Raw genomic sequence first — 27,089 nt, forward strand, 5'->3', positions numbered from 1 at the left:
AGAACATCAGAAATGGGAGCAGGAGTTGGACGTTCGGCCCCTCGAGCCTGCTCCATCATTCATTAAGTTCATTGCTGATCTGATCTTGGCCTCCTCTCCACTTTCCTGCCCTCTCCCCATATCCCTTGATTCCCCAGTTTTTCAAAAATCTGTCTTATCTCCACCTTGAATATACTCAACGACTCAGCCTCCACAGCTCTCTGGGGTAGAGAATTCCAAATATTCACGGACCTCTGAGAGAAGAAATTCCTCCTCAACTCCGTTTTAAATGGCCGGCCCCTTATTCTGAAACTATGCCCCTTCGTTCTAGATTCCCCCAACGAGAGGAAACATCCTCCCTGCATCTACCTTGTCAAACCCCCTGAGAATCTTATCTTTAAATAAGATCACCTCTCATTCTTCTAAACTCCAATGAGTATAGGCCCAACCTGCTCAACCTTTCCTCATCAGACAATCCTTTCAACTCAGTAATCAACCTAGTGAACATTCTCAGAACTGCCTCCAATGCAAGTGTATCCTTCCTTAAATAAGGAATCTGGGCTGATTCACCCCCTCCCTAACACAGGGGGCACAAGACAGGGATCAGGAGCAGGAACCTGGGCTGTTTCACCCCCTCCCTAACCCAGGGGTCAGTGGGCAGGGATCAGGAGCAGGAACCTGGGCTGATTCACCCCCTCCCTAACCCAGGGGTCAGTGGGCAGGGATCAGGAGCAGGAACCTGGGCTGATTCACCCCCTCCCTAACCCAGGGGTCAGTGGACAGGGATCAGGAGCAGGAACCTGGGCTGATTCATCCCCTCCCTAACCCAGGGTTCACTGGGCAATGCTCAGGAGCAGCAACCCGGGCTGATTCACCCTCACACTAACCCAGGAGTCACTGGACAGGTATCGGAATCATGAACCTGTGCTGATTCAACCTCTCTCTCTAACCCAGGGTTCACAGGACAGGGTTCAGGAGCAGGAACCTGGGCTGGTTCACCCCCACCCTCACCCAAGTTTCACGGTACAATGATCAGGATCAGTAACCCGGGCTGATTCACCCTCTCCCTAACCCAGAAGTCACTTGACAGGGTTCAGGAGCAGGAACACAGGCTGATTCACACTCACCCTAACATAGAAGTCACTGGACAGGGATCAGGAGCAGGAACACAGGCTGATTCACCCTCTCCCTTACATAGAAGTCACTGGGCAGGGATTAGGAGCAGGAACACAGGCTGATTCATACTCACCCAACATAGAAGTCACTGGACAGGGATCAGGAGCAGGAACACAGGCTGATTCACACTCACCCTAACATAGAAGTCACTGGACAGGGATCAGAATCATGAGCCGGGGCTGATGCACCGCCTCCATAACACAAGGATCACGTGACAGGGATCAGGAGCAGGAACACAGGCTGATTCACCCTCTCCCTTACATAGAAGTCACTGGGCAGGGATTAGGAGCAGGAACACAGGCTGATTCATACTCACCCAACATAGAAGTCACTGGACAGGGATCAGGAGCAGGAACACAGTCTGATTCACACTCACCCTAACATAGAAGTCACTGGACAGGGATCAGAATCATGAGCCGGGGCTGATGCACCGCCTCCATAACACAAGGATCACGTGACAGGGATCAGGAGCAGGAACCCGGGCTGATTCAACCATTCCCTCTAACCCAGGTGTCCCTGGGCAGGGATCAGGAGCAGGAAGCTAGCCTGACTCACCCCCTCCCTAACCCAGCGGTCGCTGGACAGGGATCAAGAGCATGAACCTGGGCTAATTCACCCCCCTCTAACAAAGGTGTCACTGGACAGGGATCAAGAGCAGGAACCCGGGCTCACTCCCCCTCTGCCTCAAACCCAGGGGTCACTGGACATAAGAACATAAGAGTGATGCGCTATCAATTGCTCATAAAAGGCTGAGAGTTAAGAGAGTAACTAAAGGCTTTTATTAACAAAAGAATGAAGGTCTGCCTCGAGTGGTCGACCGGTCCAGAAATACAAAGGGCTGGGGAGCAATCACCTTTATACTCGGGCTTGTGGGAGGAGTCAGCCGAGGCATGTCCAGGCATGTACACAGTGGAATACAAACAGTGGTTTACCACATTCACCCCTTGTTTAAAATTGAGTCCGGCGGGGTGAAGTGTATTAAAAGTTAGTGTATTGGAGTCTCTCCGGAGGTATTGTCTGCCGCTGTGATCGGCGTGGCGATGGCAGGGGTAGTGGAGCTTCCGGCGTCGAGTCCTGCATGGGCTGTGGCACAGGCGTGTCGTCCTCGTAGATGTCGAGCGGGTCGCGGGGCCCAGGCCTGCCATCTGCTGGGGCTGGATATCGGATCGTGGTGGGGGGTGGTAGTGAGTAGTGGCTTACTGCGTCCCCCGAAGGTGCAAGGTCTCTTATGGAGACTGTGTCCTCCCGCCCGTCCAGGTATGCAATGTAAGCATACTGGGTGTTGGCGTGGAGGAGGTCGACCCTCTCGACCAGGGGGTCCGTTTTATGGGTCCTCACGTGCCTTCTCAGTAGGACCGGCCCTGGGGACGTCAGCCATGGCGGTAGCGATGTCCCCGATGTGGACTCCCTTAGGAAGACAAACATTTTCTCATGAGGGGTGGCGTTAGTGGCAGTGCAGAGCAGTGACCGAATAGAGTGGAGCGCATCGGGGAGCACATCCTGCCAGCGGGAGGTTGGAAGGCCCCTAGACTTTAAGGCTAGCAGGGCGGCCTTCCAAACTGTCGCATTTTCTCTTTCCAGCTGTCCGTTCCCCCGGGGGTTGTAACTGGTGGTCCTGCTTGTGGCAATACCCCTAGTTAGCAGGTACTGACGGAGTTCGTCGCTCATAAACGATGAGCCCCGGTCGCTATGGATATAGCTGGGGAAACCGAACAGGGTGAAGAGGTCGTTCAGACATTTAATGACCGTGGCACTGGTCATGTCCGGGCAGGGGATGGTGAACGGGAAACGGGAGTACTCATCAATAATACTGAGGAAGTACACATTGCGGTCGGAGGAGGGGAGAGGCCCTTTAAAATCAACGCTCAGATGCTCGAAGGGGCGAGTGGCTTTTATCAGTTGGGCCCTGTCTGGTCTATAAAAGTGCGGTTTGCACTCAGCACAGACTTGGCAGTTCCTTGTCATGGTCCTGACCTCCTCAATAGAGTGAGGCAGGTTGCGGGCCTTGATGAAGTGGAAGAACCTGGTGACCACCGGGTGGCAGAGGTCATTGTGGAGGGCCCGCAGTCTATCGATCTGCGCGCTGGCGCAGATGCCACGCGATAGCGCATCCGGGGGTTCATTGAGCTTCCCGGGCCGGTACAAGATCTCGTAATTGTAGGTGGAAAGTTCGATTCTCCACCTCAAGATCTTGTCATTTTTGATTTTGCCCCTCTGTTTGTTGTTAAACATGAAAGCAACTGAACGTTGGTCAGTGAGCAGGGTAAATCGTTTTCCGGCCAGGTAGTGCCTCCAATGACGCACAGCCTCCACAATCTCCTGGGCCTCCTTCTCAACAGTGGAGGGTCTGGTCTCCGGGTCTTGGAGGGTTCGTGAAATGAAGGCCACGGGTCTCCCCGCCTGATTGAGGGTAGTGGCCAGGGCAAATTCGGACGCGTCGCTTTCCACCTGGAAGGGGATGGATTCATCCACTGCGTGCATGGTGGCTTTGGCAATGTATTCCTTGATAAGGTGGAAGGCTAAGCGGGCCTCTGCCATCAAGGGAAAAGAGGTGGAATTGATCAGCGGATGGGCCTTGTCCGCATCGTAGGGGACCCACTGGGCATAATAGGAGAAAAACCCTAGGCACCTTTTCAGGGCCTTGAGGCAGTGGGGCAGTGGGAGTTCCATAAGGGGACGCATCCAGTCGGGGTCGGGGCCGATGACTCCGTGTTCCACAACACAGCCAAGGATGGCGAGGCGGTTTGTGCGGAATATGCACTTCTCCTTTTTATATGTCAGGTTCAGGAGTTGGGCGGTGCGGAGGAATTTTTCGAGGTTTGCGTCATGGTCCTGCAAGTCACGGCCGCAGATGGTCACATTGTCCAGATATGGGAAAGTGGCCTGCAACGCATTTTGATCTACCATCCGGTCCATCTCCCTTTGGAAGACGCCAAAGGGAACCCTAAGGAAGTGGTAGAGGCGGCCGTTTGCCTCAAAGGCAGTATACTGGCGGTCCTCAGGGCGGATAGGGAGCTGGTGGTACGCTGATTTCAGGTCAATGGTCGAGAAGACGTGGTACTGCGCGATCTGGTTGAACATATCAGCTATGCGGGGGAGTGGGTAGGCGTCCAGCAGGGTGTAGCAATTTATTGTCTGGCTGTAGCCGATGACCAGGCGCTGCTTCTCGCCGGTCTTAACGACCACAACCTGGGCTCGCCAGGGGCTGGTGCTGCCCTCAATAATCCCTTCCTTCAGGAGCCGCTCCACTGCGGTTTTAATGAAAACCCTGTCCCCGGCACTGTATCGCCTGCTCTTTGTGGCGATGGGCTTACAGTCGGAGGTGAGGTTAGCAAACAGTGGGGGGGGGTGACTCTGAGTGTGGAGAGGTTGCACCTGGTGCACGGTGGGCAATTTGGGAGCTGCTGGCTTCGGACTGTGAGTGGGGGTAGGGGTCCACCGTACACCACCGTAACACTTTTAAGGTGGCACTGAACATCTAACCCCAGCAGGACGGCAGCGCAGAGTTCGGGCAGGACCAGAAGTTTAAAATGATCGTACACGGTCCCGTCTACTATGAGTGTCACTACACAGTAGCCGCCGATGTCCGCCGACTGGGACTCGGAGGCCATAGAAATCCGCTGGTGCACAGGCAGGACTGGGAGAGAGCAACGCTGCACCGTGTCGGGGTGGATGAAGCTCTCCGTGCTCCCAGTGTCAAAAAGGCAGATTGTATTGTGGCCATTTACCTTAATGTCCATTGTGGAACTGGCCAGCTGGTGCGGTCTCGCTTGGTCCAGTGTAACGGATGCCGGCATAGGGGTCAGTGTGTCGCTGCGGGTATCAGATGAGGCGGTGTTGGGGGCCTGCTGCGTTCCGGCTGTTGTCCAAGATGGCGGCGTCCATGATCCCCATGTGGCTGGAGGCGTCCAAAATGGCTGCTGTACCGGTGGTTCACACATGGCTGGGGAGGCCCAAGATGGCAGCCCGCATGGCCCACATGCGGCGCTGCTGGGGTTCGGGGTGGCTTTGGCCCTGCAGACGTTAGCGTAGTGTCCCTTCTTCCCGCAGCCCGAGCAGATCGCGTTTTTCGCCGGGCAGCGTGCTCTGGGGTGTTTTGCCTGGCCACAGAAGTAGCATTTGTGGCCTTGGGGCATTGCTGTCTGGCCTTGGGACACTGCTGCGGTAGTTGGGCCGTTGTTGGGGTGTGGCTGGGGTGGCACGGCGCTATGAGGCGGTCCTACCGTGTCCCAGGCTGTCATTCCCCGCGGCGTCCATGGTGCAGAGGAGTAGGCATCCATGCCCCGGTAGGCTGCATCCAATAATAGTGCGAGTTCAGAGGCCTTGTTGAGGTCGAGGTCACTCTGCTCCAACAGTCGCTGTTGGGTGTAATTGGATCTGTGGCCCGCTACAAAAGCGTCCCGGATAAGTTCCTCTGTGTACACGGCGGCCTTTACATCCTTACAACCACACGCCCGGCCAAGCACAGACAGTGCCTGAAGGTATTCCACGGTCGATTCCCCAGGTTGTTGTTTACGACTCCCCAGAAGGTGCCTGGCGTACACTTCGTTCATTGGGCGCGTGTACTGGTCCTTGAGGAGCTTGATAGCGTCCGCGTACGAGGTCACGTCTTGGATGACCGAGTACACTCGGTGGTTCACTTTGGAGTTCAGGACATGCAGTTTGTCCTCGTCCGATTTGATTGCTGCGGAGGCGGTCAGGAATTTTTCGAAACACTTAAGCCAGTGAGTAAACTTGGTGGATGAGTCCGCCTCCTGATGATCTAAGTCCAGGCATGCTGGTGTGAGGATCTTCGCCATTATAAAAATTTTGTTAATAAAATTGATGCGCTATCAATTACTCATAAAAGACTGAGAGTTAAGAAAGTAACTAAAGGCTTTTATTAACAAAAGAATGAAGGTCTGCCTCGAGTGGTCGACCGGTCCAGAAATACAAAGGGCTGGGGAGCAGTCACCTTTATACAAGGACTTGTGGGAGGAGTCAGCCGAGGCATGTCCAGGCATGTACACAGTGGAATACAAACAGTGATTTACCACAAAGAACAGGAATAGGACATTCGGCTCCTCGAGCCAGCTCCGTCATTCAATAAGTTCATGGCTGGTCTGATCTTGGCCTCAACTCCACTTTCCTGCCCTGTCCCCATAAACCTTGATTCACCTGTTTTTCAAAAATCTGTCTATCTCCGCCTTGAATATATTCACTGACCCAGCCTCCACAGCTCTCTGGGGTAGAGAATTCCAAAGATTCACCACCCTCTGAGAGAAGAAATTCCTCCTCATCTCAGTTTTAAATTTGTGACCCATTATTCTGAAACTATGTCCCCTAGTTCCAGATTCCCCTCGAAGGGAAACATCCTCGCTGCATCTACCCTGTCAAACCCCCTCAGAATCTTATGTTTCAATAAGATCACCTCTCATTCTACTAAACTGCAATGAGTATAGGCCCAACCTGCTCAACCTTTCCTCATAAGACAACCCCTTCAGCTCAGGATTCAATCTAGTGAACATTCTCAGAACTGCCTTCAATGGAAGCATATCCTTCCTTAAATAAGGATCCCAGGCTGATTCACCCCCTCACTAACCCAAGGGTTACTGGACAGGGATCAGATGCAGGAATCCTGGCTGATTCACCCCACTCCGAACGCAGGGGTCACTCGACAGTGATCAGGACCAGCAACCTGGGCTAACTCACCCTCTAATCCAGGGGTCACTGGAGAGGGATCATGAGCAGGAACCTGAGCTGACTCACCCTCTCCCTCTAACTGAGGTGTCATTAGACTGGGATCAAAAGCAGGAACCAGGGCTTTTTCAACATCTATTAGCTCATTTTTTGTGGCGACGCCTACCCCATGGAGGCAGCGCTCTTCATCAGGTTTTCCTTTCCAGAAGAAGGTATAACCACCGCGTTGCTCCTTGAGCTGGCCTTCCCGTGCCCACCTGGTCTCGCTTAGGGTGGTGATGTCTATGTCAAAACATCTGCGCTCCTGGGCAACGATAGCCAACGATGTTCCGGTCTGTCGCTGTTGGGGTTGTCCATGAGGGTCCTGACGTTCCAGGTCCCGAACTTCATTTTAAAGGGTGGAAGATGCCTGTGCATGAAATCTTTTAATGTGGGGTGGCCGTTGCACACCAGCTACCACACGGGCTTGACAGAGCAAGGACTTGGTCCAATGGCAAGAGGATCCAAAACGATTGGAGACCAGCCTCTGCTACATCGGTCTAACACACACACACACAGAAGCATGCACCTACTGTCCTCCTCCCTCCTTCCCGCAGGTCCTCTCTGCCTGGGTTTCATAGGCTGCAGTGTGGTCCTCCTGACAACGCTGCTGCTCCACGCTGTGCCACTCCCGGGCCCCGACCTCGCCCCCGGGCCCCGACCTCGCCCCCGGGCCCCGACCTCGCCCCCGGGCCCCGACCTCGCCCCCGGGCCCCGTCCTCGCCCCCGGGCCCCGTCCTCTCCCCCGGGCCACGTCCTCGCCCCCGCGGTGTCTCCTTTCAGTGAGCGTGTCCCACAGTGTCTTCTTCCGGGGAGTGTGTACCGTGGTGTGTTTCCTTCTAGTGAGGGAACTTTATGCCGTACTGTACCTGCCCTGGGAGTGTTGGATGGGACAGTGTAGAGGGAGCTTTACTCTGTATCTAACCCATGCTGTACTTGCCCTTGGCCTGTTTGATGGGACAGCGTAGAGGGAGCTTTACTCTGTATCTAACCCATGCAGTACCTGCTCTAGGAGTGTTTGATAGGCAATGTCGAGGGTGCTTTATTCTGTAACTTGCCCCATGCTGTACATGCCCTGGTAGTGATTGATGAGGATAGTGCAGAAGGATCTTTAACCTGTACCTAACCCATGCTGAAGCTTCCCTGGGAGTGTTTGGTGTGACAGTGTACAGGGAGCTTTCCTCTGTATCTATCCCATGCTGTACCTGACCTGGGAGAGTAAAGCAAACTCTACACTGCCCCATCAAACAATCCCAGGGCAGGTCCAGACCATGTATGATACAGAATATAGCTCCCTCTACACTCTCCCATCAGACTATCCCAGGGTAGGTACAGCATGGGTTAGATACAGAGTAAAGCTCCACCTACACTCTCCCATCAACACTCCCAGGGCAGATTCACACGATGCGTGATACAGAGTAAAATTTCCTCTGTACTATCCCATCAAAAACTCCCAGGACAGATACAGCAATGATTAGATACAGAGTAAAGCGCCCTCGATAATGCCATTCAAACTCTCCCAGGGTACTTACACATGGGTTAGATACAGAGTCAAGCTCACTCTACACTGTCCCATCAAACACTCCCAGGGCAGGTGCAGCATGGGTTAGATGCAGTGCAAAGCTCCCTCTGCACTGTCCTACCAAACAATCACAGGGCAGGCTCAGACCATGTTTGATACAGAGTAAAGCTCTCTCTACGCTGTCCCATCAAACATTCCCAGGGCAGGAACAGCTCGGGTTAGATACAGAGTAAAGCTCCCTCTACACTATCCCATCAAAAGAGCCAAGGACAGGTACAGCAAGGATTAGATACAGAGTAAAGCTCCCTCTAAAATGTCCCATCAAACTCTCCCAGGGCAGGTACAGCAAGTGTTAGTTACAGAGCAAATCTGCATCTACACTGTCCCATCAAACACCCCCATTGCAGGTACAGCACGGGTGAAATACAAAGTAAAGCATCCTCTACAATGTCCTATCAAACACTCCCAGGGCAGGTACAGCACGCGTTAGATACAGCGTACAACTCCCTCTACACTGTCCCATCCAACACTCCCAGGGCTAGTACAGTGCGGCATATAGTCCCCTCACTAGAAGGAAAAACAGAGAGGATTGTGGGGTATATCAGTGTTACAGTGAGAGGTGTGGGGTATATCAGTGTTAGTGAGGGGCGTGGGGTATATCAAAAGGGAATTGGATATATGTCTGAAGGAAACAAAATTGCAGTGCTATGGGTAAAGGGCGAAGGAGTGGATTTTGCTGAATTGCTCTTGCAGAGACCCGGCAAGGGCTCGACGGGCCGTAAGGCCTCCTTCTGTGCTGTAACCATTCTATGATTCTATAGAGCCCGAGATGTACAACAACAGCAACTTGTATTTAAATAGCGCCTTTATCGGAGGAAAACGTCCCAAGTCGCTTCACAGTATTTTCAGACAAACAATTTTGACACCGAGCCACATATGGATAAATTAGGACAGGTGACTCAAAGCTTGGTCAAAGTGGTAGGATTTAATGAGCGTCTCGGTGTGGTGGGTGATGTGAGGGTTGTGAGGCTAAAGGAGATTAGAGATAGGAAGGGGCGAGGCCATAGAGGGATTTGAAAACCAGTTTGAGAATTTTGAAATCGGGCTGCTGCTTAACCGGGAGCCAGTGTAGGTCAGCGTGCACAGGGGAGGTGGGAGAACGGGGCTTGGTACAAGTTAGGACATGGGCAGTCGAGTTTTGGATGGCCTCAAGTTTACATAGGGTGGAATGTGGGAGGCCAGCCAGGAATGCGTTGGAATAGTCAAATCTAGAAGTAAAAAAGGCATTAAAATGCGGCAGACCAGGTTGGCCCCACAAAGGCGGTGGACCTGTGAGGAGCGAGGTGGCGTTGTGATTTAAAAAGCAGCAGATTGGTAGGCCCCACGGCGGTGGCGGACCAGTGAGGAGCGAGGTGGTGGCGGTGATTTAAAAAGCAGCAGACCAGGTAGGCCCCACAATGGCGGCCGACCTGTGAGGAGCGAGGCGGCGGTGGTGATTTTTAGGTTTACCAATCTCGGAGAGAGAGAAGTAAAAAGTAATCGAAGTGTAACGTCACCAGAAAGCAGGTAAGTGATTGGTTGGTGAGAATTTCTCTCTTGCTTCCAAACTTAAACTCTGTGGTTTATAGTTTCTAAGCTCTCTGTTGTGTAGTGGGGACTGCTGTTCAACAAGGGCCCTTAAGTATGTCATTTAACTGTAGTGTAATTGGTTGTGTTGATTTGAATTAATTTAATTTGAATTAATTAAAGGGTAAGTCATGGCAGGAGAGCCCGGCCCCATAGTGTGCTCCTCCTGCGCTATGTGGGAAAACAGTAACACTTCCTGTGTCCCTGACAACCATATGTGCAGGAAATGTATCCAGCTGCAGCTAATGGCAGACCGCATTGCGGCGCTGGAGCTGCGATTGGATACATACTGGAGCATTCGCGATGCTGAGGACGTCGTGGAAAGCACGTTTATGGAGTTGGTCACACCGCAGGCAAAGGTTGCACAGGCAGAAAGGAAATGGGTGACCACCAGGCAGAGTAGTAGGCGCAGGCAGGTAGTGCAGGGGTCCCCTATGACCATCCCCCTCTCAGACAGATATACTGCTTTGGATATTGTTGACGGGGGATGGCTTATCAGGGGAAAGCAGCAGCAGCAGCCAACTTCCTGGCACCAGGGGTGGTTCTGCTGCACAGGACGGGAGGAAAAAGAGGGGTAGACCTATAGTAATAGCGGATTCTATTATAAGGGGAATAGATAGGCGTTTCTGCGGCCGCAATCGAGACTCCAGGATGGTGTGTTGCCTCCCTGGTGCAAGGCTCAAGGATGTCTCAGAGCGGCTGCAGAACATTTTGGAAGGGGAGGGTGAACAGCCAGTTGTCGTGGTGCATATAGGTACCAACGATATAGGTAACAAACGGGATGAGGTCCAAAAAGCTGAATATAGGGAGTTAGGAGGTAAATTAAAACATAGGACCTCAAAGGTAGTAATCTCAGGATTGCTACCAGTGCCACGTCCTAGTCAGAGTAGAAATAGAAGGATATTTCAGATGAATACGTGGCTAGAGGAATGGTGCAAGGGGGAGAGATTCAAATTCCTAGGACATTGGAACCGGTTCCGGGGGAGATGGGACCAGTACAAACCAGACGGCTTGCACCTGGGCAGGGCCTGGACCGATGTCCTAGGGGGAATGTTTGCTAGTGCTCTGGGGGAGGATTTAAACTAAAATGGCAGGGGGTTGGGAACCTGAGCAGGGAGATGGAGGAAAGGAAAACAAGGAGATAAACAAAAGTGGCTGTCAGAGAAATCAAGGGTTTAAAGCAAACATGGCCACAGTAAATAATAATTCTAAAAGGTATATGAGCGTTAAAAAAACAAGCCTGAAGGCTTTGTGTCTAATTGGAGGAGCATTCGTAATAAGATGGATGAATTAGCTGCTCAAATAGAGGTAAAAAAATATGATATGATTGGTTGTGCGGAAACAGGGCTCCAGGTTGGCCGAGGCTGGGAACTCAACATCCAGGGGTATTAAATATTCAGGAAGAACAGGAAAAAAGGAAAAGGAGGTGGGGAGCATTGCTGGTTAAAGAGGGGATTAACACAATTGTAAGGAAGGATATTAGCTCTGATGATGTGGAATCTGTATGGGTAGAACTGAGAAATACCAAGGGGCAGAAAACGTTAGTGGGAGTGGTATATAGACCTCCAAACAATAATGGAGGTTGGGGATGGCATTAAAAGGGAAATTAGAGAAGCATGCAATAAGGGCACAGCAGTTATCATGGGTGACTTTAATCTACATATAAACAAATTAGTAACAATACTGTGGAGGAGGAGTTCGTGGAGTGTATACGGGTTGGTTTCCTGTACCAATAGGCTGAGGAACCAACTCGAGATCAGGCCATCTTGGACTGGGTATTATTTAATGAGAATGGATTAATTAGCAATCGTGTTGTGCGAGGCCCCTTGGGTCGGAGCGATCAAAATGTGATAGAATTCTTCATTAAGATGGAGAGTGAAGTAGTTGACTCGGAGACGAGGGTCCTGAATTTAAATAAAGGAAACTACGATGGTATGAGGCGTGAGTTGGGTAGGATTGATTGGGGAATGTCACTCAAAGGGTTGACGGTGGATAGGCAATGGCAAACATTCAAAGATCGCATGGATGAAGTACAGAATTTGTTCATCCCAGTTTGGAATCAAAATAAAACAAAAAAGGTGACTCAACCGTGGCTAACAAGGGAAGTTAGGGATAGCGTAAGATCCAAGGAGAGGACATATAAATTGGCCAGAAAAAGCAGTAAACCTGAGGATTGGGAGCAGTTTAGGATTCAACAAAGGAGGACAAAGGGATTAATTAAGAGGGGGAAAATAGAGTACGAGAGTAAGCTTGCAGGGAACAATAAAACTGGCTATGAAATCTTTTATAGATATGTGAAGAGAAAAAGATTGGATGAAGTCAGGCGCAGGTCCCCTGAAGCCAGAATCGGGAATTTATAATTGGGAACAAAGAAATGGCAGACACAAAGGAGGACACAAATAACCTTCCAGAGATGTCAGGGAACACAAGGTCTAATGAAAGGGAGGAACTGAAAGAAATCAGTATTTGTAGGGAAATGGTGCTAGGGAAATTGACGGGACTGAAGGCCGATAAATCCCCAGGGCCTGATAATCTACATCCTAGGGTACTTAAGGAAGTGGCCCTAGAAATAGTAGATGCATTGCTGGTCATCTTCCAAAATTCTTTAGACTCTGGAACAGTGCCCATGGATTGGAGGGTAGCTAATATTACCCCACTATTCAAAAAAGGTGGTGGAGAGAAAATGGGGAATTACAGACCGGTATGCCTGACATCGGTAGTGGGGAAAATGCTAGAGTCCATTATAAAAGATGTAATGGCAGAGCACTTGGAAAACAGTGACCGGATCGGACAAAGTCAACATGGATTTAAAAGGGTAAATCGTGCTTGGCTAATCTACTGGAATTTTTTGAGGATGTAACTGGTAAAATAGATAAGGGAGAACCAGTGGATGTGGTGTATTTGGACTTTCAAACGGCATTCGATAAGGTCCCACATGAGAGATTAGCGTGTGAGGTTAAGGCACATGGGATTCGGGACAAGGTATTGACTTGGATAGAGAACTGTGAAGCGAAGAGTTGGAATAAATGGGTCTTTTTCCGAGTGGCAGGCAGTGACTAGTGGGGTACCGCAGGGATCGGTCCTTGGACCCCAGCTATTCACAATATATTTTAATGATCTAGACGAGGGAACTAAATGTAATATCTACAAGTTTGCAGACGACCCAAAGCTGGGTGCCTGTGTGTGCTGTGAGGAGGATGCCGAGAAACTCCAGTATGATTTGGACAGTTTGCCTGATTGGGCAGAAGCATGGCAGATGCAATATAACGTGGATAAATGCGAGGTTATCCACTTCGGTGTCAAAAACAGGAAGGCAGATTATTATCTGAATGGCAATAGATTGGGAGAAGGGGAAGTGCAACGAGACCTGGGTGTCCTTGTGCACCAGTCGCTGAAGGTAAGCATGCAGGTGCAGCAGGTGGTTAAGAAGGCAAATGGTTTGTTGGCCTTCGTAGCGAGAGGGTTTGAGTACAGGAACAAGGATGTCTTGCTGCAGCTGTTCAGGGCCTTGGTGAGACCACACCTTGATTATTGTGTGCAGTTTTGGTCGCCTTATCTGAGGAAGGATGTTCTTGCCATGGAGGGAGTGAAGCGAAGATTCACCAGGCTGATACCTGGGATGGCAGGAATGACGTATGAGGAGTTATCAGGTCGATTGGGGTTATACTCGCTGGGATCTCAATGAAACTTATAAAATTCTAACAGGACTAGACAGACTAGATGCAGGAAGGGTGTTCCCGATGGTTGGGCAGTCCAGAACCAGGGGTCATAGTCTAAGGAGAAGGGGTAAGCCATTTAGGACAGAGATGAGGACGAATTTCTTCACCCAGAGAGTGGTGAACATATGGAATTCTCTACCACAGAAGGCCGTAGAGGCCAGTTCATTAAATATATTCAAGAAGAAATTAGATATATTTCTTAAGGCTAAAGGCATCAAGGGATATGGAGACAAGGCAGGAACAGAATACTGAATTTGAATGTTCAGCCCTGATCTCATTGAATGGCGGAGCAGGCTCGAGGGTCCGAATGGCCTACTCCTGCTCCTATCTTCGATGTTTCTATGAGGGTTTCAGCAGCGGATGAGGTGAGGCAAGGGCGGAGACGGGCGATGTTAGAGGTGGAAGTAGGCGGCCTTTGTTATGCTGCGGATATGTGGCCAGAAGCTCATTTCAGGGTCAAATATTACACCAGTGTTGTGAACAGTCTGGTTCAGCCTCAGACAGATGTTCGGGAGAGGGATGGAGTCAGTGGCTCGGGAACAGAATTTGTGGCGGGGACCGAAAACAATGACCATTTAGAGACCGTGGAGGGGTCGAGAGAAGAGGTAGTGAGGTCGAGCTGGGTGTCGTCAGCGTACATGTGGAAACTGACACTGTGTTTTCGGATGATGTCACCAAGGGGCAACATGTAGATGAGAAATAGGAGGGGGCCAAGGATAGACCCTTGGGGGACACCAGAGGTAACGATGTGGGAGCGGGAAGAGAGGCTAACTGATATTCTGATATTTTCCACACAGTATGATCCCAGCCCCAAACCTATCCCTCACTGCAGAGAGAGAGAGAGAGAGAGGCAGAGACAGTGAGGAAGCAGATGCGTCGAGACGAAAAGAAACACTAGGGTAGAGTTTGTGTTATAGTAGGTGCTATAGTTCAAACTGGGAGATTGTGAATCAGCCACCCATTTTACACCGATGGAAATAAAACTCGGGAGAGATGTAGGGCAGGATCCCGGTTCCGGAGACGGGGCTGATTTTACACCCTGTGTGACATTGATCAAGGCTGCTGTTTGATTGGCCACTGGCTCCTTTGTAATGTCATCTGGAAACAGCGCCCCGCCCCTGGTTACAGCCCATCAGTGGGATGTCAGTGTGGGAAGAGCTGGAGTGACAGCTGACAGTGGCAGTGAGTTTAGTCCCAATAAAAATGGCAAAGGGCCGAAAGGAACAATTTAATATAAAAGTAAGTAATTCAAACACACTCATTAATTGCAAATATAATAAAATTAGTTACAATCAGTGAAAAATTCTGGGATTAATATGAATCATTTCTCTATTGACAGTCTCTGGGAGTGAGCAATATCTCAGGAAGGTGGAGAGAGAGAAGTCGAATCATCACCACACTCACTGGGATTGGAGAAATGTCGCTGGGTTCACAGAGCAGATCTGTTGGGACCAAGACCGCCAGTGTTGGAGACGGGATATAACGGGAAGCTTCAACAAAGATTGGAAAGGTGAGGAACATTACTGAGAATCCCATCAGTCCAGGATTTCTCGGATACTGGGAGCTGTTCAACATCTGCCGTCAGTCTCGACCTTTGATGCGGCAAGTTGAGCGGAGCTTAACTCAGATAAACCTTGCTCGTACCTCACCCAGGATTGTTTGACACTACAGGTAGAGGGATCTTTATTCTGTATTCACCCATGCTGTACCTGAGCTGGTTGTGCTTCATTGTATAGTGTCAAGGGAGTTGGAAGCTGCATTGATTACATGCTGTATGAGAGGGAGCTTTATGCCATGTGTCACCCGTGCTGTACCTGACCTCGGAGTGTTTGATTGAGCATTGTAATGGGAGCTTTACTCTGTGTGTAATGCATGCTATATGCAGAGAGATTTCAATGGACTGGTCTGGTGGGCAGAAAATGGCAAATGTAATGCAATCGGTAGAAGTTTGAGTTAATGCAGTTGGGGAGGGCTAGCAAGGCAAGGGACCCCAGACTCATTGGAACATAGGAAGAGGAGTCGGCCATACAGCCACTCGAGCCTGCTCCGCCATTCAATAAGATCATGACTGATCTGTGATCTAACTCCATATACCCGCCTTTGGCCCATATCACTTCATACCTTAGGTTAACAAAAACCTCTCAATCTCTGATTTAAAATTAACAATTGATCTGGCTTCAATTGCCGTTTGTGGAAGAGTGTTCCAAACTTCTACCACCCTGTGTGTGTAGAAGTGTTTCCTAATTTGACTCCTGAAACGTCTGGCTCTAATTTTTAGACTATGATCCCTAGTCCGAGAATCCCCAACCAGTGCAAATAGTTTTTCTATCTGTTTCCCTTAATATCCTGAAAACTTCCTTCAGATCACCCCTTAATCTTCCCAATTCTAGGGAATACAACCCTAACTTGTGTAATAGCTCCTCGTAACTTAACCCTTGAAGGCCGGGTAACATTCGGGTAAACCTACGCTGCACTCCCTCCAAGGCCAATATATCCTTCCAATGGTGTGGTGCCCAGAACTGCTCACAGTACTCCAGGTGTGGTGTACTCCAGGTGTGGTCTAACCAGGGCTTTGTATAGCTGCAACATAGCTTCCGTCCCCTTGCATTCTAGTCCGCCAGCATTCCAATAGCCTTTTGATTATTTTCTGTACCTGTTCATGACATTTTAATGATCTATGTACCTGGACCCCCCAAGCCTCTTTGGGCATCCACTGTGTTTAGCTTTTCACAATTAGAAAATACCCTGTTCTATCTTTTTGGAGTCCAAAGTGAATGACTTCACATTTGCTTACATTGAAATCCATTTGCTATAGTTTTGCCCATTCAATTAATCTATCAATATCCCTTTGTAATTTTACAATGCTGCCTACCTTTGTGTCATTGGCAAATTTGGATATATGACTTTCTATAACATCATCTAAGTCATTAATAATATTGTGAATTGTTGAGGTCCCAACACAGGCACCACAAGTCACGTCCTGCCAATTTGAGTACCTACCCATTATCCTGAAGTTTTATAAAGGGTTATTAAGGTTAATAAAGGATTAAGAATATAAAGTGTTAAGATGAATTGTAAAGGAATATAAAGGGTTATAATGATTGGCAAAGGATTATAAAGGGTGATACAATTATAAAGGGATTTAAATGGTGTACAAAGTGATACAAATTATGATAAACAGACATAATCATTTACAAAAGGTTTATACAGGGATATAAAGGATTATAATGATTTTATGAAGGTTTATGACTCCCTCTATACTTTCCAATCAAACACTCCCAGGGCAGTACAGCATGGATTAGATAGACTAAATCTCCTTCTACACTTTTCTATCAAACACTTGCAGGGCAGGTACAGCACGGCATAGCTACAGAGTAAAGCTCCCTCTACACTGTCCCATCAAACACTCCCAGGGCAAGTACAGCACGAGTTAGATACATAGTAAAGCTTTCTCTACACTGTCCCATCAGGGCAGGCATAGAACATAAGAACATAAGATGTAGGAGCAGGAGTAGGTCATTTGGCCCATCGAACCTGCTCCGCCATTCAATAAGATCATGGCTGATTTGATCTTGGCCTCAACTCCAGTTCCCTGCCCGCTCCCCATAACCCTTGACTCCGTTACCATTCAAACATCTGTCTATCTCCACCTTAAATATATTCAATGACCCAGCCTCCACAGCTCTCTGGGGAAGAGAATTTCAAAGTTTCACGACCCTCACAGAAGAAATTCCTCATTTCCGTTTTAAAAAGGGTGCCCCCTTATTCTGATATTATGTCCCCTAGTTCTCCATGAGGGGAAACACCTTCTCTGCATCTACCCTGTCAAGCCCCTTCAGAATCTTATCTGTTTCAATAAGATCCGCTCTCATTCTTCTAAACTCCAATGAGTATAGGGCCAACCTGCTCAACATTTCGTCATAAGACAACCCCTTCTTCTCAGGAATCAACCTCTTGAACCTTCTCAGAACTGCCTCCAATGCAAGTATATCCTTCCTTAAATAAGGAGACCAAAAATGTACGCAATAATCCAGGTGTGGCCTCACCAAACATCTGTACAGTTGTAACAGGACTTCCCTACATTTATACTCCATTCACTTTGCAATAAAGGCCAACACTCCATTTGCCTTCATAATTAATTGTTGTACCTGCATGCTAACTTTTTGTGATTCACATACAAGGACCACCAGATCCCTCTGTACCTCAGCATGTTGTAGTCTCTCCCCATTTAAGTAATAATTTGCCTTTTTATTTTTACTACCAAGGTGGATAACCTCGCATTTTCCCACATTATACTCCATCTGTCAGATTCCTGCCCAGTCACTTAGCCTATCAATAGCCCTTTGGAGATTCTTTGAGGCCTCCACACAATTTGCTTTCCCACCTATCTTTGTATAATCAGCAAATTTGGCTACATTACACTCAGTCCCTTCATCCAAGTCATTAATATAGGTTGTAAATAGTTGAGGCCCCAGCACTGATCCCTGCGGCATCCCAATAGTTAAAGTTTGCCAAGCTGAAAATGACTCTCTGTTTTCTGTTAGTTAGCCAATCCTCTATCCATGCTAATACATTACCCCCAATCCCGTGAGCTCTTATATTGTGTAGTAACCTTTTATGTGGCACCTTATTGAATGCCTTCCGCAAATCCAAATACATGACATCTACCGGTTCCCCTTTATCCACCCTGCTTGTTACATCCTCAAAGAACTCCAGCAAATTTGTCAAACGTGAGTTCCCTTTCATAAACCATGCTGACTCTGCTTGACTATATTATGTTTTTCTAAATGTCCTGCTACCATTTCCTTAATGATGGACTCCAGCATTTTCCCAATGACAGATGTTAAGCTAACTGGTCGATAGTTGCCAGGTTTCTGTCTCCATCCTTTCTTAAATAGGGGCTTTATATTTGCAGTTTCCCTCTCCGCTGGTACCTCTCCAGAATCCAGGGAATTTTGGTAGATTGCAACCAATGCACCACTATCTCTGCAGCCACAACTTTAAAGACTCTAGGATTCAAGCCAACAGGCCCAGGGAACTTGTCCATTTTTAGCCCCAATAGATTGCCTGGTATTTTCTCTCTAGTGATTGTTTTAAGTTCCCCCCTCATCCCAATTGCCCCTTGATTATCTATTATTGGGATGGTCTTAGTGTCTTCTACAATGAAAACCGATACAAAATATTTGTTCAAATTCTCTGCCATTTCTCGGTGTCCCATTATTAATTCCCCAGACTCTTCCTCTAGTGGACCAACGTTTACATTAGCTACTCTCCTCCTTTTTATATACTGGGTTAGTTACAGAATAAAGCTCCCTCTAACCTGTCCCATGAAACACTCCCAGGGCAGGTACAGCAGCGGTTAGATACAGAGTAAAGCTCCCCCTACACTGTCCCATCAAACACTCCCAGGGCAGGTGCAGCACGGGATGGATACAGAGTAAAGCTCCCCCTACACTGTCCCATCAAACACTCCCAGGGCAGGTGCAGCACGGGTTAGATACAGAGTAAAGCTCCCCCTACACTGTCCCATCAAACACTCCCAGGGCAGGTACAGCACGGGTTAGATACAGAGTAAAGCTCCCCCTACACTGTCCCATCAAACACTCCCAGGGCAGGTACAGTACCGGTTAGATACAGAGTAAAGCTCCCCCTACACTGTCCCATCAAACACTCCCAGGGCAGGTACAGCACCGGTTAGATACAGAGTAAAGCTCCCCCTACACTGTCCCATCAAACACTCCCAGGGCAGGTACAGCACGGGTTAGATACAGAGTAAAGCTCCCTCTACACTGTCCCATCAAACACTCCCAGGGCAGGTACAGCACGGGTTAGATACAGAGTAAAGCTCCCTCTACACTGTCCCATCAAACACTCCCAGGGCAGGTGCAGCACGGGTAAGATACAGAGTAAAGCTCCCTCTACACTGTCCCATCAAACACACCCAGGGCAGGTGCAGCACGGGTTTGATACAGAGCAAAGCTCCCTCTACACTGTCCCATCAAACACACCCAGGGCAGGTGCAGCACGGGTTTGATACAGAGCAAAGCTCCCTCTACACTGCCCCATCAAACACTCCCAGGGCAGGTACAGCACGGGTTAGATACAGAGTAAAGCTCCCTCTACACTGCCCCATCAAACACTCCCAGGGCAGGTGCAGCACGGGATGGATACAGATTAAAGCTCCCTCAACACTGTCCCATCAAATACTCCCAGGGCAGGTACAGCACCGGTTAGATACAGAGTAAAGCTCCCCCTACACTGTCCCATCAAACACTCCCAGGGCAGGTACAGCACGGGTTAGATACAGAGTAAAGCTCCCCCTACACTGTCCCATCAAACACTCCCAGGGCAGGTACAGCACCGGTTAGATACAGATTAAAGCTCCCTCTACACTGTCCCATCAAACACTCCCAGGGCAGGTGCAGCACGGGTTTGATACAGAGCAAAGCTCCCTCTACACTGCCCCATCAAACACTCCCAGGGCAGGTACAGCACGGGTTAGATACAGAGTAAAGCTCCCTCTACACTGCCCCATCAAACACTCCCAGGGCAGGTGCAGCACCGGTTAGATACAGAGTAAAGCTCCCGCTACACTGTCCCATCAAGAACTCCCAGGGCAGGTACAGCACGGGTTAGATACAGAGTAAAGCTCCCTCTACACTGTCCCATCAAACACTCCCAAGGCAGGTACTGCACGGGTTAGATACAGAGTAATGCTCCCTCTACACTGTCCCATCAAACACTTCCAGGGCAGGTACAGCACGGGTTAGATAAAGAGTAAAGCTCCCTCTACACTGTCCCATCAAACACTCCCAGGGAAGGTACAGCACGGGTTAGATACAGAGTAAAGCTCCCTCTACACTGTCCCATCAGGAACTCCCAGGGCAGGTACAGCACGGGTTAGATACAGAGTAAAGCTCCCTCTACACTGTCCCATCAAACACTCCCAAGGCAGGTACTGCACGGGTTAGATACAGAGTAAAGCTCCCTCTACAATGTCACTTCAGACACTCCCAGGGCAGGTACAGCACGGGTTAGATACAAAGTAAAGCTCCCTCTGCACTGTCCCATCAAAAACTCCCAGGGAAGGTACAGCACGGGTTAGATACAGAGTAAACTCCCTCTACACTGTCCCATCAAGCACACCCAGGGCAGGTACAGCACGGGTTAGATACAGAGTAAAGCTCCGTCTACACTGTCCCATCAGACACTCCCAGGGAAGGTACAGCACGGGTTAGATACAGAGTAAAGCTCCCTCTACACTGTCCCATCAAACACTCCCAGGGCAGGTACAGCACGGGTTAGATACAGAGTAAAGCTCCCTCTACACTGTCCCATCAAACACTCCCAGGGCAGGTACAGCACGGGTTAGATACAGAGTAAAGCTCCCCCTACACTGTCCCATCAAACACTCCCAGGGCAGGTGTAGCACCGGTTAGATACAGAGTAAAGGTCCCTCTACACTGTCCCATCAAATACACCCAGTGCAGCTACAGCAGCGGTTAGATACAGAGTAAAGCTCCCTCTACACTGTCCCATCAAAAACATCCTGTGCAGGTACAGCGCCGGTTAGATACAGAGTAAAGCTCCCTCTACACTGCCCCATCAAACACTCCCAGGGCAGGTACAGCACGGCTCAGATACAGAGTAAAGCTCCCTCTACACTGTCCCATCAAACACTCCCAAGGCAGGTACTGCACGGGTTAGATACAGAGTAAAGCTCCCTCTACACTGTCCCATCAAACACTCCCAGGGCAGGTACAGCACGGGTTAGATAAAGACTAAAGCTCCCTCTACACTGTCCCATCAAACACTCCCAGGGCAGGTACAGCACGGGTTAGATACAGAGTAAAGCTCCCTCTACAATGTCACTTCAGACACTCCCAGGGCAGGTACAGCACGGGTTAGATGCAAAGTAAAGCTCCCTCTACACTGTCCCATCAAAAACTCCCAGGGAAGGTACAGCACGGGTTAGATACAGAGTAAACTCCCTCTACACTGTCCCATCAAGCACACCCAGGGCAGGTACAGCACGGGTTAGATACAGAGTAAAGCTGCCTCTACACTGTCCCATCAAACACTCCCAGGGCAGGTGTAGCACCGGTTAGATACAGAGTAAAGCTCCCTCTACACTGTCCCATCAAAAACATCCTGTGCAGGTACAGCGCCGGTTAGATACAGAGTAAAGCTCCCTCTACACTGCCCCATCAAACACTCCCAGGGCAGGTACAGCACGGGTCAGATACAGAGTAAAGCTCCCTCTACACTGTCCCATCAAACACTCCCAGGGCAGGTACAGCACGGGTTAGATACAGAGTAAAGCTGCCTCTACACTGTCCCATCAAACAGAGAGAGCAGCTGCAAACTCACTCAGACACCAATGACAGCCAGGAATTGAAAACATCATCAAAATGGCCGCTGTGGGGGGAGTGGTCTGTGGTGAGCTCATCAAAATGGATACAGCCGGCAGGAATTGACATCATCAAAAATTGACACTCCTTGGCTGCACCCCTTCAAAATGGGTCTGAGAGTGTGAGAGTGACAGACAGGGACAGACATAGAGAGACAGAGAGAGATAGAGAGAGATAGGTAGAAAGAGTTTGCAAAAGCTGGTGCTTGTGTGAGATGTGGTTCAGGTCTATTATTATCAGCTGTTGCTGGGTGAAACCCTATTGATTTCATTCGGGCCTGGTCCACATGTAATGTTGGTGTGTGCGTGAGACTTTTTTGCACTTTATTGGTGACTCTCAGTCCCCCAGGGAGATATCTGTACACTGACTCGTGTCTCTCAGTCCCTCTCACTCAGCGAGATATCTGTACCTTGACTGGTGTCTCTCAGTCCCCCTCTCCAAGGGAGATATTTGTGCACTGACTGGTATCTCTTTATCCGTCTCCCTCAGGGAAATATCTGCACACTGAGTGGTGTCCCTCAGTCCGACTCCCTCAGGGAGATATCTGTACACTGACTGTTGTGTCTCAGTACCTCTCCTTCAGGGAGATATCTGTACACTGACTGGTGTCTCTTTATCCGTCTCCCTCAGGGAAATATCTGCACACTGAGTGGTGTCTCTCAGTCCGACTCCCTCAGGGACATATCTGTACACTGACTGGTGTCACTCAGTACCTCTCCCTCAGGGAGATATCTGTACACTGACTGGTGTCTCTCAGTCCCTCTCCCTCAGGGAGATATATGTACACTGACTCGTATCACTCTGTCCCTCTCCCTCAGGGAAATATCTGTACCCTGACTGGTGTCTCTCAGTCCCGCTCCCTCAGGGAGATATATGTACACTGACTGGTGTCTCTCAGTCCCTCGCCCTCAGGGAGATATCTGTACCCTGACTGGTATCTCTCAGTCCCTCTCCGTCAGGGAGATATCTGTACACTGACTGGGGTCTCTCAGCCCCTCTCTCTCAGGGAGATATCTGTACACTGACTGGGGTCTCTCAGCCCCTCTCTCTCAGGGAGATATCTGTACACTGACTGGTGTCTCTCAGAAAGTACCGAAAGAATCTCGAGACAGCGCTCGCCGGGATCCAGGGCTCCGTATCTCAGCAAATTTTGTTCCATTTGGGATCGGCTGTGTTTCCTGTACGAGGACACCCATATCTCTCTGAACCCCAACATTTAATAGTTTCTCACCATTTAAAAATATATTTTATTCTATTCTTCCTACCAAAGTGAATAACTTCAAATTTCTCCACATTATACTTCATCTGCCACCTTATTGCCCACTCACTTAACCTGTCTATAGCCCTTTGCAGTCTCTTTGTGTGCTCCTCACAGCTTACTGTCCCACGCAGCTTTGCATCATCAGGAAACTTGGTTACATTGAGGGAGAGGCAGAGGGCGAGAGGCAGGGGTCGAGGGGCATGGGGCGAGGGGAATGGGGCGAGAGGCAGAGGGCGAGAGGCAGAGGGCGAGAGGCAGAGGGCGAGGGGCAGAGGGCGAGAGGCAGAGGGCGAGAGGGCGAGAGGCACAGTCCTAACCAGCACCAAGTCCCATTCACCCATCACCCCTGTGCTCGCTGACCTACAATGGTTCCCGCTTAAGCAGTGCCTCGATATCAAAATTCTCATCCTTGTTTTCAAATCCCTTCATGACCTCGTCCCCTTCCCTATCTCTGTAATCTCCTTTAGATCCACAACTCCCGCCTCCCCCACAACCACCCCACCCCCCCGAGATATCTGCGCTCCTCTAATTCTGCCCGCTTGAGCATCCCTGATTATAATCGCTCAACTTTTGATGGCCGTGCCTTCTGTTGCCTAGGCCCTAAACTCTGGAATTCCCTCCCTAAACCTCTCTGCCTCTCTACCTCTCTCTCTCCTTTAAGACGCTCCTTAAAGCCTACCTCTTTGACCAAGCTTTTGATCACCTGCCCTAATTTATCCTTATGTGGATCGGTGTCAAATTTGTTGTCGTAAAATACTCCTGTGCAGCAGCTTGGGACGTTTAACTATGTTAAAGGCGCTATATAAATAAAGTTGTTGTTGTTGGGGATGTGAGGGGAAACCTTTTTACCCAGCGGGTGGTGAGGACCTGGAACTCGCTGCCGACGGAAGTGGTGGAAGCGGAGACACTCAATCTTTTCAAGGGGAGACTGGATAGGCACTTGAGGGAAATAAACATGCTGGGCTACGGGGATAGAGCGGGGGAATGGGACTGACTGGATAGCTGTACAGAGAGCCGGCATGGACTGGATGGGCCGAATAGTCTCCTTCTGTGCCGTTATGACTCTATGGTTCTCTGGGAATTAGTCCTCAGTTTCTCTCACTGCTTCTCTAGTAATTTGGGAGTGATGAAATAGGAGAATGAAAGATGTTTTATTTAAATTTGGAGAGACAGGCGGTGAAGGTCCCTGGGTTACATTCTGGGGCCAGTGGGGTACACACACAGGCTGTACAAAGACTCGTGTCCTGTATCGCTAATACTTTCATTATATCTCTACCGCTCTCTCTATGTGCCTCTCTGGATATTGATCCCTCCGTATAGTTCTGTATCTCTCTCTACCTTTCCATTATTAATTCATAATTTTGTGTTTCTTGAAATCTCTCCACCTTCTCTCTTTGAAACTCTCAGAATGCCTGTTCTCAATTTCTCTCAGGCCTATTATTTGAGAGAGACATTTTAAAGTTAAACAGAACGTGCTCCAAAGTCACAGGAGATGCAGAACTAGAATGTGTGGTAACACCTTCTGCCTCATCTGGTCTGGTTTTGTATATTCCACCATCTCGTGTGTTTCAAGTCTCTGGCGTTGGCCAGACATTGTTTATCCATTCCATTGTCTTGGGCTGTTTACTATGAACACCTTAACCTGTTTCTGATCTACACAGGATGCAACAGATCAGAGTCCTGGCCTGGGCAAAACCGGCACCTCCATTCAACAATGGCACTGCAATGATATCATACAGTTCAACAATGCATGAATGTCGCAAAAAGCATTTGATCCCATTTCCGAGATTAACTTTAAACACTCAAATCTTTCAGGGGAAGGAACTAAATTTACCAGCTAGATTCCAAACCACAAATTGAATTGTTTAAGGCATAAAAAATGTCACTGAAATGTGATTTATTGTTGTTATTTTAGAATTTACAAATATACACACAATTTGTGTCACTGAATTATAAACAAAAAGCAGGAAAAGCTATGCCTTAACAGAAATAAACATTGGTTTTGCTGTCCAGGAAGAAAGACCAGTCAGACAGACTTGGAAATGTTCACTCATATGTTGACGTAATGATTTATAATTTACCAATTTCGCTTCTGATGCTTTTCTCTCAAACATTTCCCACAATATTAATCCCTGCTCTTATCACGAGAAGTGTTGAATTATTTTAGGCACTTTGCAATTAATAGCGGGAAGCAAACGTCATTGTACTCACAATTTTTAATCTCCTATTTCAAACATTCAACCAAAATCGAATTGTACATTATCAGAGTATTTTCTGTGTCTTTCTCAATAAACAAAGAGTGGTTTCTTCTAAAGTAGCTTCCTGCAATTTTTATACATCATTACGTAACTCTTGTTTCGATTAACACTCAATTAACCTGTGGAGCTTATACTCATTGGAGTTTAGAAGAATGAGAGGGGATCAACATCAGTAGAGATACATAAAGTAATGCAGGGCGCTGGGGGAGTGAGGTTACTGAGTGACTGTGTGAGGGAGCTGGGTTAACATCAGTAGAGGCACAGTCAGTAAGACAGGGCGCTGGGGGAGTGGGGTTACTGAGTGACTGTGAGGGAGCAGGACTAACATCAGTAGAGATACAGTCAGTGACACAGGGCACTGGAGAAAGGGTTTACTGAGTGACAGTGTGGGGGAGCTGGATTAAGTTCAGTAGATATACAGTCAGTAACAGTGTGCTGGGGGAGAGGGTTACTGAGTGACAGTGTGAGGTAGCTGGATTAACATCAGTAGAGATACAGTCAGTAACACAGAGCGCTGGGGAGGAAGAGGGGTTACTGAGTGGCAGAGTGGGTGAGCTGGATTAACATCAGTAGAGATACAGGCAGTATCACAGGGCGTTGGGGGGAGAGGGTTACTGAGTGACAGTGTGAGGGAGTTGGATTAACATCAGTAGAGATACTGTCAGGAGCACAGTGTGCTGGGGGAGAGGGTTACTGAGTCACAGTGTGAGGGAGCTGGATTAACATCAGTAGAGATACAGTCAGTAACACAGGGCGCTGAGGGGAGAGGGTTACTGAGTGACAGTGTGAGGGAGCAGGATTAACATCAGTAGAGATACAGTCAGTAAAACAGGACGCTGGGGGAGATGGTTACTGAGTGGCAGTGTGAGGGAGCTGGATTAACATCAGTAGAGATACAGTCAGTAACACAGTGTGCTGGGGGGAGAGGGTTACTGAGCGACAGTGTGAGGGATGTTACTGGGATGTTACTTGTATCCTCAAAATAAAGACCGATGCAAATTACCTGTTCAATTGAACTGCCATCTCCTTATTTGCCATTATTAATTCCTCAGACTCAGTTTTTCTAGGACCAATGCTCACTCTGTTGACTCTTTTCTTTTTGAAATATTTATAGAAACTCTTACTTCTGTATCTGTTTCTATATTTCTAGCTAGCTTTCTCTCACTCTAATTTTTCTCTCCTTATTAATCTTTCAATCATTCTCTGCTGTTTTTTTATATTCTGTCCGACCTACTGACCTGCCACCCATCTTTGGGCAATTATATGCCTTTTCTTTAAGTTTGATACTATCTTTAACTTTCTTACTTAACCACGGATGGTGGGTCCCCCCCCCTGGGAATTTGTCTTTCTCGTTGGAATGTATATATTCTGTGTATTCTGAAATATCCCCTTAAATGTCTGTCACTGCATCTCTATTCA

The 27,089-nt window shown here is 48.8% G+C and overlaps 1 protein-coding gene across 1 annotated transcript in view; it reads left to right on the forward strand.

The window, feature by feature from the left end:
• Nucleotides 1-27,020, forward strand: part of LOC147091217 (uncharacterized) — an 80,206-nt gene extending 53,186 nt beyond the window's left edge. The window contains exons 3-4 of the mRNA XM_085976681.1: nt 15,080-15,250; nt 25,074-27,020. Coding sequence (XP_085832807.1) covers nt 15,080-15,250; nt 25,074-25,141 — 239 coding nt within the window. The 3' untranslated portion in view covers nt 25,142-27,020. The remainder of the gene's footprint in view (nt 1-15,079; nt 15,251-25,073) is intronic.
• The last annotated feature ends 69 nt before the right edge of the window (nt 27,021-27,089 follow it).

Source organism: Somniosus microcephalus, unplaced genomic scaffold (assembly GCF_052327205.1).
Source record: "Somniosus microcephalus isolate GS21.2 unplaced genomic scaffold, FLI_Smic_1.0 unresolved_chr3, whole genome shotgun sequence".
NCBI classification, from domain to species: Eukaryota; Metazoa; Chordata; class Chondrichthyes; order Squaliformes; family Somniosidae; genus Somniosus; species Somniosus microcephalus.